The 12089-nt window shown below is 51.8% G+C and overlaps 1 protein-coding gene across 1 annotated transcript in view; it reads left to right on the forward strand.

The window, feature by feature from the left end:
- PAQR5 (progestin and adipoQ receptor family member 5) overlaps window positions 1-12089 on the forward strand; it is a 49674-nt gene that overhangs the window by 31883 nt on the left and 5702 nt on the right. The window contains exons 5-7 of the mRNA XM_030814664.1: window positions 356-482; window positions 7797-7893; window positions 10284-10425. Of these exons, the coding sequence (XP_030670524.1) occupies window positions 356-482; window positions 7797-7893; window positions 10284-10425 (366 nt within the window). The remainder of the gene's footprint in view (window positions 1-355; window positions 483-7796; window positions 7894-10283; window positions 10426-12089) is intronic.

Raw genomic sequence — 12089 nt, forward strand, 5'->3', positions numbered from 1 at the left:
CTCTAGCTGCAGGACCCTGGGTGAGTGATTAAACCTCTCTGTCCCTCTGCTTCCTATCTGTACAATGAGGATAAGTGCAGAGTTATGAAGGAGGATGGTTGAAGTATTATGTGAGGCCATATATGTAAAGCCCTTGGAGCAAAGCTGGGCTCACAGTAAATTCTCAGGATGGGATTTGGGTGGGCAGAGAAGAGAGAGGAGGACATCTTGGAAGGGGAAATGGCACCAGCAAGGGCACAGAGCCAGGACTGTGGGAATGATGAGGGCCAAGCCAGATGCTGGGGACAGTCTTTGCAAGGGGCCCACGTGGTGCCAAGGCCTGGCTCCCCTCCCTAGGCTGGCTTTTCTTCCCCAGGCTCAGCCATTGCCTACTCTGCATACACGTTCCCGGATGCGCTGATGTGCACCACCTTCCATGACTACTACGTGGCCCTGGCTGTTCTGAACACCATCCTCAGCACAGGCCTCTCCTGCTACTCCAGGTACTGGGTCGCTCTGACCTCAGATGGGAGGGGAGGGAGGGTCTTGCATGCAGCTCCCTGCACTCTTTGAGGGAGCCGGGAAAGAGGTGGGCTCAATGGAAAAGGTGCTGGCAAAACCAGCTTCCTGGGCACGCAAGCTCCAGGCCTCCATGCTCAGAGTCCATACTTGGTTTAATATTCTGCTGCCTTTTTTTTTTTTTTTTTTTTTTTTTGAGACAGGGTCTCTCTCTGTGGCCCAGGCTGGAATGCAGTGGTGCGATCTCAGCTCACTGCAGCCTCGCCTTCCTGGGCTCATCTGCTGCATTCTTAATAATTTGTAATAATTTTTGAACAAGGAGGTCCCTGCTCTTTGATTTGGTACCAGGCTTTACAAATTGTGTAGCTGGTTCAATTGCTGGACAAGTCGCTTATCCAAACTTGAACTTTAGTTTGCTCATCTATAAAATGAGGCCATTACAAATACCCCTAAGACAAATGGAAGGATTACAGGTAATGTACCCAGGACACTTAGCACAAGCCTGGCACAGAGGAGATATCCCATAAATGTGGGGTCACTAATGGTGACTGGGTGTGCCTGCCTCTGGGCATATGTGATGGATGATGGTGTTATTCAAATGCCCTATGCATCCCTCATCACTGTGAGTCAGGCCCAGCTTAGTGGCCTTAATTCCCACTGTTTTTTTTTTTTTTTCTTTCAAGAAAACTCATGGGGGTGTAAGTGCAGAGAATGATGTTATGGGGATAACTACACCCGTTTATTCAGCTCTTTGTAGGAGCGAACTGCCTGAAATTTCCTTTTCCGTAAAATATTCAGGGAATCTCTCGAATGGTTGTGCTGGGGTGACAGCCCTGGCTGAATAGTGCCAAGGCCGGTACTTTTGGGCTGGAGGCCTTTGGTGCTGGTCAGGAAAGGTAGGCTGGCAGGTACATCTGAGTTCTCTGTCCCCCCACAACGGCAACTCCAGTGAGCCAGTGGAGTCTCCCTGCCTCTACTCGCCCCCCTCTCCCCAGGAAAAAACAGGCAGGTGGGATATGCCCCATCTGGTAACTTCTCCAGAATGATTTTGTCTCCAACTTCCTTTGGGTGACACTTGGGATGTGTGGGGCCGGTAAGTTTCACAAGGGAGGGCAGGCAAGTTTCACAAACACGACAAATCAGTTTTTTTGTTTCTGTTTTTTATTTTTAAATGGAAGGAAGGATAGATTCTGAAACAGCATTGGGAATACTTGTTCCAATTCGCTTTCCATTTGCCTGCGCTAAGGTGGGTTGGAAGTGTGGAGCTGCCTTCCATGGGAGTGAAAGTCTTTTTCTAGGAGTCCCTGCCGTGGATGAAAGGAGGTATAACAGACATAGAACAGCAATAACCCTGCGGAAACAACTCCAGCAGAGATGAAGCAAGCCCCGGAGACCTGGGTGCATGGGCTTGTGGACCGGCCATGGTCCAGGAACCTGGACACTCTTGGACCTGGTCCTTGGACCAGTCACTACCCCATCTGGTTGGCTCTCCTAGGGCTGTGTGGCTCTGGTGTTTGAAACTTAGGATTAGACTGGGAGAACACCATAGTTTGAGGGGGCAGAGGAGGAAGAGAAGGCTTCGTGAGTGTGGAAGAAAGTCTCCAGAGTGAGGCTGTGTGCAGTGGCTCACACCTGTAATCCCAGCATTTTGGGAGTCCCAGGTGGGTGGCTCACCGGAGGTCAGGAGTTCAAGACCAGCCTGGCCAACATGGTGAAAACCTGTCTCTACTAAAAATACGAAAGTTAGCTGGGTGTGGTGGCGGGTACCTGTAATCCCAGCTACTCAAGAGGCTGAGGCAGGAGAATCGCTTGAACCCAGGAGGCAGAGGTTGCAGTGAGCTGAGAGCATGCCACTGTACTCCAGCCTGGGCAATGGAGCAAAGAAAAAAAAGAAATTGTCTCCAGAGTGAATGATCCAAGATGGCTTCCCCATGAGCTCATAATTCAAATTCTTAGAACACTTGCTGGTTTTAATTTTTTTATTTTTATTTTTTAAGTAGAGACAGGGTTTCGCCATGTTGGCCAGGCTGGTCTCGAGCTCCTGACCTCAGGTGATCCACTCTCCTCAGCCTCCCAAAGTGCTGGTATTACAGGTGTGAGCCACCGCACCTGGCCTAGATTGCTTTCTTCTAGCCAAGAGTCTTCCCTGATGGTTCAGATAGAACAGATGGGGTCTTTTGGATGTGCCATGCCTGGTATCTTTGGAGGAACTTATCTGGCAGGGCAGCTTTGCCAGACATCTCCTGGGTGCCTGAGTTTGGGGGCTTCTCCCTTTGCCAATGAAATGGATTATTTATTTATGGAGTACATCTGTGGCTATTCCATCCATCCACCCATCTACACACCCACCCACCCATCCAACATTCCTTAAATGCCTGCCATAGTCCAGGTACCACGTTAGGAGCTGGGGGTGCCAGAAGGATGCCCTTGCCTTCAGACAGCACCCAGTGCCATAGGAGAGACAGACTGCAGATGCCCCCAGAGGCCCATGAGGCCATGATTTCCTTTAGAGTGTAGCAGGAGGGAGTGTAATGTAAACAAATAATGATAAGGCAGAATGACACCTGCTGGTACACAGGGTTCTGAGAAGTGGCATTAAGACTGGATATTGAAGGAGGTAGAACACTTTAGCTGAAGAGGAGGACACAGCAACCAGCCAGGACAAGGATGAGGACTACAGAGAGGGTGGGCCAGGGTTGGGAAGCAGCAAGGTGTGTTAGAGCTGCCAGAGCCTGCAAGAGTGGATGGAGGAGAGCAGCTACAGAGGGGCTTGGATGGTGGGCTGGGGGCCTGTGGGTCCTATGAGGGCTGACCTTTTGCTCATGAAGGACGAGAATCTCCTAGGGGAAAAAAAAATCCTATGCACTCAGCTTCCACGCCCTGAGGGGTTTCCAGGCATGTTAGCAGCAACTGAAGTGGGAGCTGAGGGGAGAGGGAGATGAGGGGCTATGTTGGAATCAAAAAGGAGGAAGGGGGCACATGCCACACTCTTGCATCCAAAGGTAGAGTGGGCATTCCAGCTGTGGCCCTTCCAGTGCCCTTTGTACCTCGTCCTCGCTCCATGTTCCCCGACCCATGGTTTCGCTGCTCTTACAAAGTCTGTCCTCCCCTCTGTTCATTCCCTCTCTCTGCCTTTGGTGTCTGGAGAGTGAGAAAGCTGACTCGTGTGCAGAAGTGATGCTGGTCCTGAGTAATTTCAGGAGAAGTGGGTAGAGAGGAGGGTGTGGGCATCTGGAGGCCTGAATTTCAACCCTGCTCCCCCAGACTTGCTGTATGGCCTCAGGGCAGTCACTGTCCACTCTGGGCCTCAGGGTCTGCGTCTTCAGTGAGAGCATCTGAGACAATATCCTCTGGGTCCTCTCTGGTTTGGGCATCCTGCAATGCCAATGCCGTAGTGTCTTCTCTAAGCTTCCTCTCCCAGCTGTCTTCCTCCCCCAGGCTCCACCCCTGCCTCTCCCTCCTGCTCCATCCGGCTGCAGTCGGGCAGGAACGGGAGAGAACCACCTTCCCCTCCTGGGAGCACAGGGGGAGACCAGGAACCTCAGTATTAGCTTGATAGTTTTCTGATGCTTGCCCGAAAATCGGGGTTGAAATGGCATTCGTTCCATTACAAGGCAGACCATTAAGGCCAATCTCAGCATAGAGAGCTCTGTCATCCCCTGAGTGGTTTTTGGTTCTTACTATCATGGACTTTGGTTCAAATGAAAATGTTCCAGAAAACTGCCTTCTCATTCTGTAGCATTTGAGAGGGGAAATGAGAGAATGTGTGCCCTCTTCGTGGTTCTTGGAGCAAGGTGGGGGTGCGCCGAGGCCCTGGCCTACTCACGCCTGCACAGGAAAGGGCTGCCACTCCCTTCAGGAATGTCAGTTACACAGCAAGTACTGTATGTCACAAATCACTGTCCATCTCCATCCAACGCATCCAACCATTGATTGCTTTTTTTTTTTTTTTTTTTTCCCAAAGAGCTGCTGAGTGAAAAACCCCCTGGTCAGAGCTGTGAGGGCGAGAAATTAATTTTCACCCATGAGCTCTGCTGTAAGGACAGCTTGGCAGTTGCTGAGGCAGCTCAGAGGGGTGGAGCTGACCTGGAAGGGGTTTGGGGTCAGCGCTGGAGGTAGAAGGCTCAGCAGACATGGTTCTCAGACAGAAGCTTGGCCAGAGGATAAAGTGCTGCTATGGCCAGGTAGGGGCATGGGGAAATGTCTACATTTCTGCAGTTCTCCAATATAAGACAACTCCTACACAATAAAACAACCATAACCACCGCCCCCATGTACACACACACGTGCACTCGTGCGTGCGCCTCTGCAATAGAATGATTTTTCCAAAGGCCCGCTAGTTTCGAGCCCTAGTTCCGGAATTCCAATTGCCAATCCTTCCAGCTTTGTTGTCAGGGTTTAGAACAGACTGTGTTGAATCGACCCTCTCTTAACGAAGGCTTCTCCCGCAACCCAGCGTGTCCTGCCAACCTCGTTCTGAGCAGAGACCTGACTTCCTGTATAGCAGCCCCTTAGCCCGCTGGTGCGGGACTGCCCTAAGCCCGAGCAGGTTGGGCTCTGGGGCCGCGCGTGGGGCGCCTCTGAGGATGCTGCGGCTGTGGCTCTGCTCTGGCTGTGGCGACATCGCGTGGCCTTATGCGGAACTGCAACTTGGTAGCGGATGGCCCTTCTCCTAAGCTACTGGCCCTTCTGCCTTTTTCTCTCTGTTGCTGTCTCTCTTCTGCTTTTTCTCCTTCTCTTTTCCCTCTAGACTCGGCTTTGCAGCTGGAGAGGCTGGTCCGTTTGCCCCTGGGGAAACACTTTATCAGGCCGAGCGAAATGTTGTCTCAAGTCACAGAAAATCCATGCTTTGGGGGATGGCCTTCGCCAGCCAGAGCCAGATTTCTTCTAGTGTAAGTGGCCACAGGGGCCCTTTAAGAGCGAGCCTCTCAACCCAGAGACGGCAGGCGGTGACAGGGCACAGGGCAGGAAGGGGCGGCCTATCGCGGCGGGGCAGGGTCTGCCGGAGGACTGAGAAGGCCAGTGAGGCAGGTACTTGGCTCTCGGGATAGCAGGAGTGTGTGCCCTCTGCTCCAGGGGCGGAGCTGGCAGGGAAGGGTGAAGGCTGGGCGGGGTCTGAGGCTGCGCAGCCTACTGCCGGAGGCAAAGGGGGTGACACTTGGGAGCCAGAAAGCCCAGGGTTTAAATCCTAGCTCTGCTTCTTATTGGCTCATCTGACTTCAGGCAAATCACCCAGAACCTGTTTGTTCCCTCCTGTTCCTATTATCTGGACCAGCATAGATACAAGGTGGGGATGGGAAGAGAATGGAGCGTCACGATGCATGTTTTCTAAAAGCTGCTATTTAGTCTGTGCGACTGTGCTATGCACAGTTCTAAACACCTTGCGAGCATCGTTTCACCAAATCCATACAACAAGGCTGTGACGAGGCACAGTCATTGTCCCTCTGTTACACATGAGGATCAGGAGGTACACAAAGGTTAGTGACCTGCCGAGGTCACGTGGTTGTGAAGGGCAGAGTCAGGATTTGAACCCAGGGTGTCCCGATCAAGCTCTCCACATAAAATCCCAGTGCTGCGCTGCCTTACCTCTCCTGGAGTTTGGTTCTTTTTCGGGGGGGATGATGCATCCTAGTCCCTTCTCCTTGAGCTTCTCACCTGGTACATGCCATGTGTCATGTATGACTTACAGGCAGGGTCAGGAAAGAAGAAACACGAAAGTGGGCTGGAGTGAAGTTGGGGCTTGTCTTAGGAGGCTGGGGTGCTTCTCGGGGCACACAGTGGTGTCCCTTTCCCCTGAAACAGGAATCTCCGGGTGGGCCATTTGTGCTCGGTTGCCCTGAGGACTGAGTGGAGCACAATAGCCTGGAGAATGTCCGCGTCCTCAGACCTGCTTCCGCGCTGGGTCCCCGGGATCCAGGCCTGACCAGATCTGGTGGCTGCCTGAGGAGGGTACCCTAACTGCCCGATGTGGAAGTTCCTGCATACTCCATGCTGAGGGATACAGGCAGCAGCCGGGTTTATGGTCAGGTGGCTTTACTGGCTCATACGAGACATGAACAGGCTGGCCAGGTGAAATCGGTCTGGGCTCAGAGGAAACAGCAGATGGCATTTGAAGGAGAAAGAACAGGCTTGTGGACTGGGACCGAGGTTCTTGGGAGCAGAGGTGGGAGCCACAGCAGGACACAGACCCCATCCCTCCAGTGTGATAAGGGGCAGAACTGTCAGCAAAGGCTGAAAGGGCCCAAATGCATGCATTGCCTTTACAGACTGCATCAGAACAGCCATCCCAAGAGCCTTAGCGTGTGGCTGTGCATCCACTGTGCTGGGTTCCTTACCCTGCAGCCCTGTGGGCCCCAAGGGAGGACACAGCCCTCCACAGTACACCTCAGCATTGATGTGGGGACTGTACCTGTCCCTACTACCTGGCCTTGGTGGCCCAGCCAGGGCCCATGAGCACTTCCTTACCCAGGCCTCAGTTCAGGGCTGTGATTTTGTGCAGAGACCCTCCTTACCCCTCCCCATGTCCTCCCAGCGTGCAGCCTGCTCTCTGTGCTACCCAGTTCCCCATACCCTGAGCTGCTCCCGCAGGCTGGGCCCAAGTCAGCTGAGGCCCTGTTGTGTTCTATTTGGGGGGACCTGCCTCTCTTCTCAACAATCAGCATCACTTGTTTTAATGTTGCTGTCAGCTGTCTTTGGATTGGAGGTTGGGTGAGGGTGGCAATGAAGGAGAGAAGGAAAGACTTCACGTTTATTTAGTTTTCCCAAGCCAAGTATCCCTGTGTGTGGTATAAATATTCCAGAAAGCTCTCCAAGGATCAAACACCTACTCAAACCCAGGTCTCCTGCATGATAATACCTGGGCTCCAACTAGATGGGTGCATCTCAGCCTTTGCAGAGTGTGCTCCCCAAGAGTCTGTGGCAGTGGATCCCCCGATTCCCCCTACCCGTTCCCTGTCCCTGTAGCAACTAGAGTTTTAAAAGGCTCTTTGGCAGTTACATAACTTGGCCCTCGAAGGGTTTCTGCCCAGCGCCTCCTTTCTGGCTTAGTCTGGACACCACTGCTTCCCATGGTCAGGAGATGGTGTCTCTGGAGATCTTTTTGCATCTGAAGGTTTGTCACTTCCATTGGGGTGGGAGGAATGGACGAGGCTGGTGGAGAAGCTGCTGGCCACAGGAGCTTGTACAAAAATGTTTGTCCTCTGTTGATGACCAGGTCCTTGGTGTGCATGCATGTGCATGTGCAATTTGCTGAGACTCTTTTCATTCCATTTCCTCCCCATTTTCCTTCCCTGATTTAGGTTTCTTGAAATCCAGAAGCCCAGACTCTGTAAGGTGATTCGTGTCCTCGCCTTTGCTTATCCGTACACCTGGGACTCCCTCCCCATCTTCTACAGGGTAAGGACAGGCTGCATCTCCTCTCTGCCTGTTGGCAACACCAGGAAGTCAGTTGTTTTCCTGAGCTTCTGGGGGTCACAGCACTGCAACAGGAACCGTAGAACAAAACAGGAGTCAAGATCCAGGTGAAGGGGGCCAGCCCCTCCACACCTGTGGGTATTTCTCATCAGGTGGGACGAGAGACTGAGAAAAGAAATAAGATTTTTCTTAGTACAGATCAAAATGGAGTTTCTTATGTCTTCCTTTTTCTACAGACACAGTAACAGTCTGATCTTTCTTTCCCCCACACCCACGTGCTGCCTTGGTGGCACTTGAGGAGTGGTTAGGAGATGGCATAAGCACAGAGGCCCTGACTGACAATATGACTGGGGGCTCGGGAACGTCATAGAGCCAGGCAGAGCAGGCAGCCTGGGGCTGAGTGGAGTCAGCAGGAGAGCGAGCTCTGCAGGCAGGTCTCCAATACTTGCTGCCAGTCCCTGGGCCAGTTCTCTATGCCTCGATTTCCCTCATCTGTAAGCTGGGCCTGATAACACCTCATGGGCTGTGGGGAGGATTACACGGGGAACATGTCAAGTGCTGACTGGTAGCAAGAGTTTGGGAATGCATTGTTCCATCATCAAGTGGTATACTGTTAGTATTGAAGGAAAAGGCATGAATGAGGGTCTTAAAGGAGCGAAGGGAAAGAGATGGAGAGCATAAAGAAAGGGGGTGTAGGAGGGACAAGTAGGACAAGAAGGGGAAAGTCCATGCACTTTCAAACCATACGGGCTTGAGTTCAAATTCTGGTCCCACTGCTCACTGGCTATGTGACCTCAGGCAGGACACACAACTCTCCGAGCCCCAGATTAGTTTCCTCATCTGTACATGAGGGTACTAGCCCTCCTTTGTAGGGGGAAAACAATGGATCTGATAGGCTCTGCAGTGTCTGTCCAGTACCCGGTGAGTGAAGTTCCCTCCTAGAGGCAGTGTCCTGTGGGCTTGAAGAATAAAGCCCAGATGGCAGGGCTGAGGGACAAGGGGAGGGGCTGAGCTCCACCCGCAGCTGGGGCATTGAGCACGTTCTCTGTGCTCTGCCTCTGTGGGTCTGGGGGAGTGCCAAAGACGGGGCTGCAGCCCGTTCCCCTCACTCCTTCCTCAAGGGTGCAGACCACCCACAGGAAACCAAGAGCAGACAGAGCAATTCTGTCTTATGTACCTCCAAATCAGGCAGTGCAAGTCCTGTGTTGTGACAAGCGTCGTGTGTTTCTGGCATGTGGCTGAGTCAGAGGAGGGCAGAGGGAAGGGGAGGTCCAGTTTTAAGTGGTGATGTTGATGCTGGAATCAGCCTGCCTGGATTCAGATCCTGACTTCACTTCTTACCAAGTGATGTGCAAGTCACTCTCTGGCCCACTCTCCTCATCTGCAAAATGGGGAAAATTATGATAATTGTGGCTCAAGTGAAATGATGCATGTAAGAGGCCTGATCTGCTGCCCTCGGTAAGTGGTGGCTACTATGACTGTTTATAACAATAATACAAAAATTATACTTAGCTTTGAAACAATATAGTGGCCATCATTGATACTTTTGGATGACTCAGAAGGCCTTCCAGGATTTCTAGGCCTTAAAGCCTTAATTAGGAGCACCAGTTCAGTGGATGTGCTGATAAAAAGTGAGTTCCCGTGTGAATCCACTATACAGTTGACCCTTAAACACGGGTTTGAACTTATACATGGATTTTCTTCCACCTCCGCCACTCATGAGACAGCAAAACCAACCCCTTCTTCCTTCTCCTCAGGATTTTCTCAATAACACTTGCTTTTCTCTAGCTTACTTTATTGTAAGAATACAATATATAATACATATACAAAATATGTGTTAATTGGCAGTTTGTTACAGGTAAGGCTTCCAGTCAACAGGAGGCTATTAGTAATTAAGTTTGGGGGAGTCAAAAGTTGTGCATGGACTTTTGATTGCGGGGGGTCAATGACCCTAGCCTGTATGTTAAGAGTCAACTGTACTTACATTTTGCCCCAGAAAGAATACCAATTATCTAATAGGATTTTTGTCTTTCTTTTCCTTTCCCATTCCTTCCTTCTTTCCTTTTTCTCCCCGCTTCAGTAAGTAAATAACCCAAAAGACTCTCATGAGTATTTGGGGGACTGAAATACAATAGTCTCCAGTCTCAATCGACCACACTCAGGATAGGAGTTCTGCTCACATGGTGCCTGAGTTTCCTCTACCAGGTCACAGACCTGAGGAGGCCAGGGCCTTGGCCTCTGGAATTTGTGTGTGTGTGATAACATGTGTGGGTGTCAGAGCCCCCAGAGTCCCAGCTGCAGGTGCTGAGAAGGAAGAGGGCCTGCCTCAGGCCTGTCCTCTCAAGACCTGATGTTTCTTTAAACACCTGCAGCTATTCCTGTTCCCAGGGGAGAGTGCACAAAATGAAGCCACCTCGTACCACCAGAAGCACATGATCATGACCCTCCTGGCCTCTTTCTTGTACTCTGCACACCTGCCAGAACGCCTAGCCCCTGGACGCTTTGACTACATCGGTGAGTGGGCAACAGCCCTGCTGCTCTGCTCATTGCCCTCCTGACTGGGGAGGGTCCTGTCCCTGACTCCAGTGCACGTAGCTGCAAAGGGCAGGGAAGGGCAGGGAGAGAGACCAAGGTGAGTAACATTGCAAGCTGATAGAGGCCAGGATGTCTACAGCAGGTGCATTGTTAGGTAGTATGGGCAGGACGGAGGGCAGGTGGGCCCAGGAGCCTAAAGCATTCTGATGGGGTATGGAGCCAGTGTGTCTTATTGTCATCCAGAACATGGAATCCCATGATTAAGTGAACACTGGGGCTGGGCGTGGTGGCTTACACATGTAATCCCAGCACTTTGGGAGGCCAAGGTGGGCAGATTATTTGAGCCTGCGCTCAAGACAGTCCTGAGCAACATAGTGAAACTCCATTTCTACAAAAAATACAAAAATTAGCTGGGTGTGGTGGCGTGCACCTGTGGTCCCAGCTACTCCGGAGGCGTTGGTTTGAGCCTGGAAGGTTGAGACTGCAGTGAGCCATGATTGTGCACTGCACTCTAGCCTGGGTGAGAGAGATCCTATCTGAAGAGAAAAAAAAAAGTACATTGGGGGCAGCCGAGGAGAGAAAGAGGAAAGACAGGATGAAGATGGCTCTGAGGGTACCAGACAACACGGGGCTGTGCAGAAAAGGGGAAAGTATCTTTCTTTGTCTTGAGCATGGTGGACGGGAGGGGGCCAGGAGTTCAGGGTAGAGCAGTGGTTTCTCAAGGGGTGGTCATCAGCCAGCAGCATCAGCATCATCTCAGAACATGCAGATTCTCAGGCCCCACCACAGACCTCCTGAACCAGAAACTCCAGGAGTAAAACCCAATACTCACACAGAGGCCGAGTCATCCTCCAGATGAACCTGAGCTCACTTAAGTTTGAGGTGATGCGGTGGACAGAAGGTGTCAGAGTCACGGGGGTTTCCACCTGCTGGCAGAGTTCTTTCCCAGCTCTGTTTAGGGAAGGAGGGGTGGGGCCCTGCAGAATGTGCCTCCTCCGTTCTGGCTGTGGGACTAGCTAGGAGGAGGCACCCTTGCATCACTTCTGGTGAGGCTGACAAGACTTTAGGGTGAGAGTTCCTTAGGTGAGTACATGGGAATCAAAGGGCCAGTCATTGTCCCCACCAGGGCAGGAAGCTTGCTTCTCTCCAAGCCCATTTTGTTGCTGATTTTCCATCTCCTCTCACTAAGAGATGTGGCCAGATGCAGTTTGTTTGATCTGATTAAAGTTTTATCTCCTTTTCTTCTTTTGTTGTGTCAGAAGGGGTTGTAACTAGCAAAATGCTTAGAGAACAGATTTCCAAAAAGGAGGAAAAGGAGAGGCCAGGGAATCGGAGTCACCAGCATCCTGACTGCCATGTCCACCTCCCCAGCCCCGCTTGATGAAGTAGAGGTGGCTGTGTAGCAAGTTTTGGGGTTGCAGGAAAAATGGCCCTGGGCCTTCTTTTGCTATCACTCAGGTTTCTTTCTTTCTTTTTTTTTTTTTTTGAGACGGAGTCTCGCTCCGTCGCCCAGGCTGGAGTGCAGTGGCCCAAGCTCCGCTCCCTGCAAGCTCCGCCTCCCAGCTTCACGCCATTCTCCTGCCTCAGCCTCCCGAGTAGCTGGGACTACAGGCGCCCGCTACTGCGCCTGGCTAATTTTTTGT

Source organism: Nomascus leucogenys, chromosome 6, assembly GCF_006542625.1.
Source record: "Nomascus leucogenys isolate Asia chromosome 6, Asia_NLE_v1, whole genome shotgun sequence".
Taxonomy (NCBI): Eukaryota; Metazoa; Chordata; class Mammalia; order Primates; family Hylobatidae; genus Nomascus; species Nomascus leucogenys.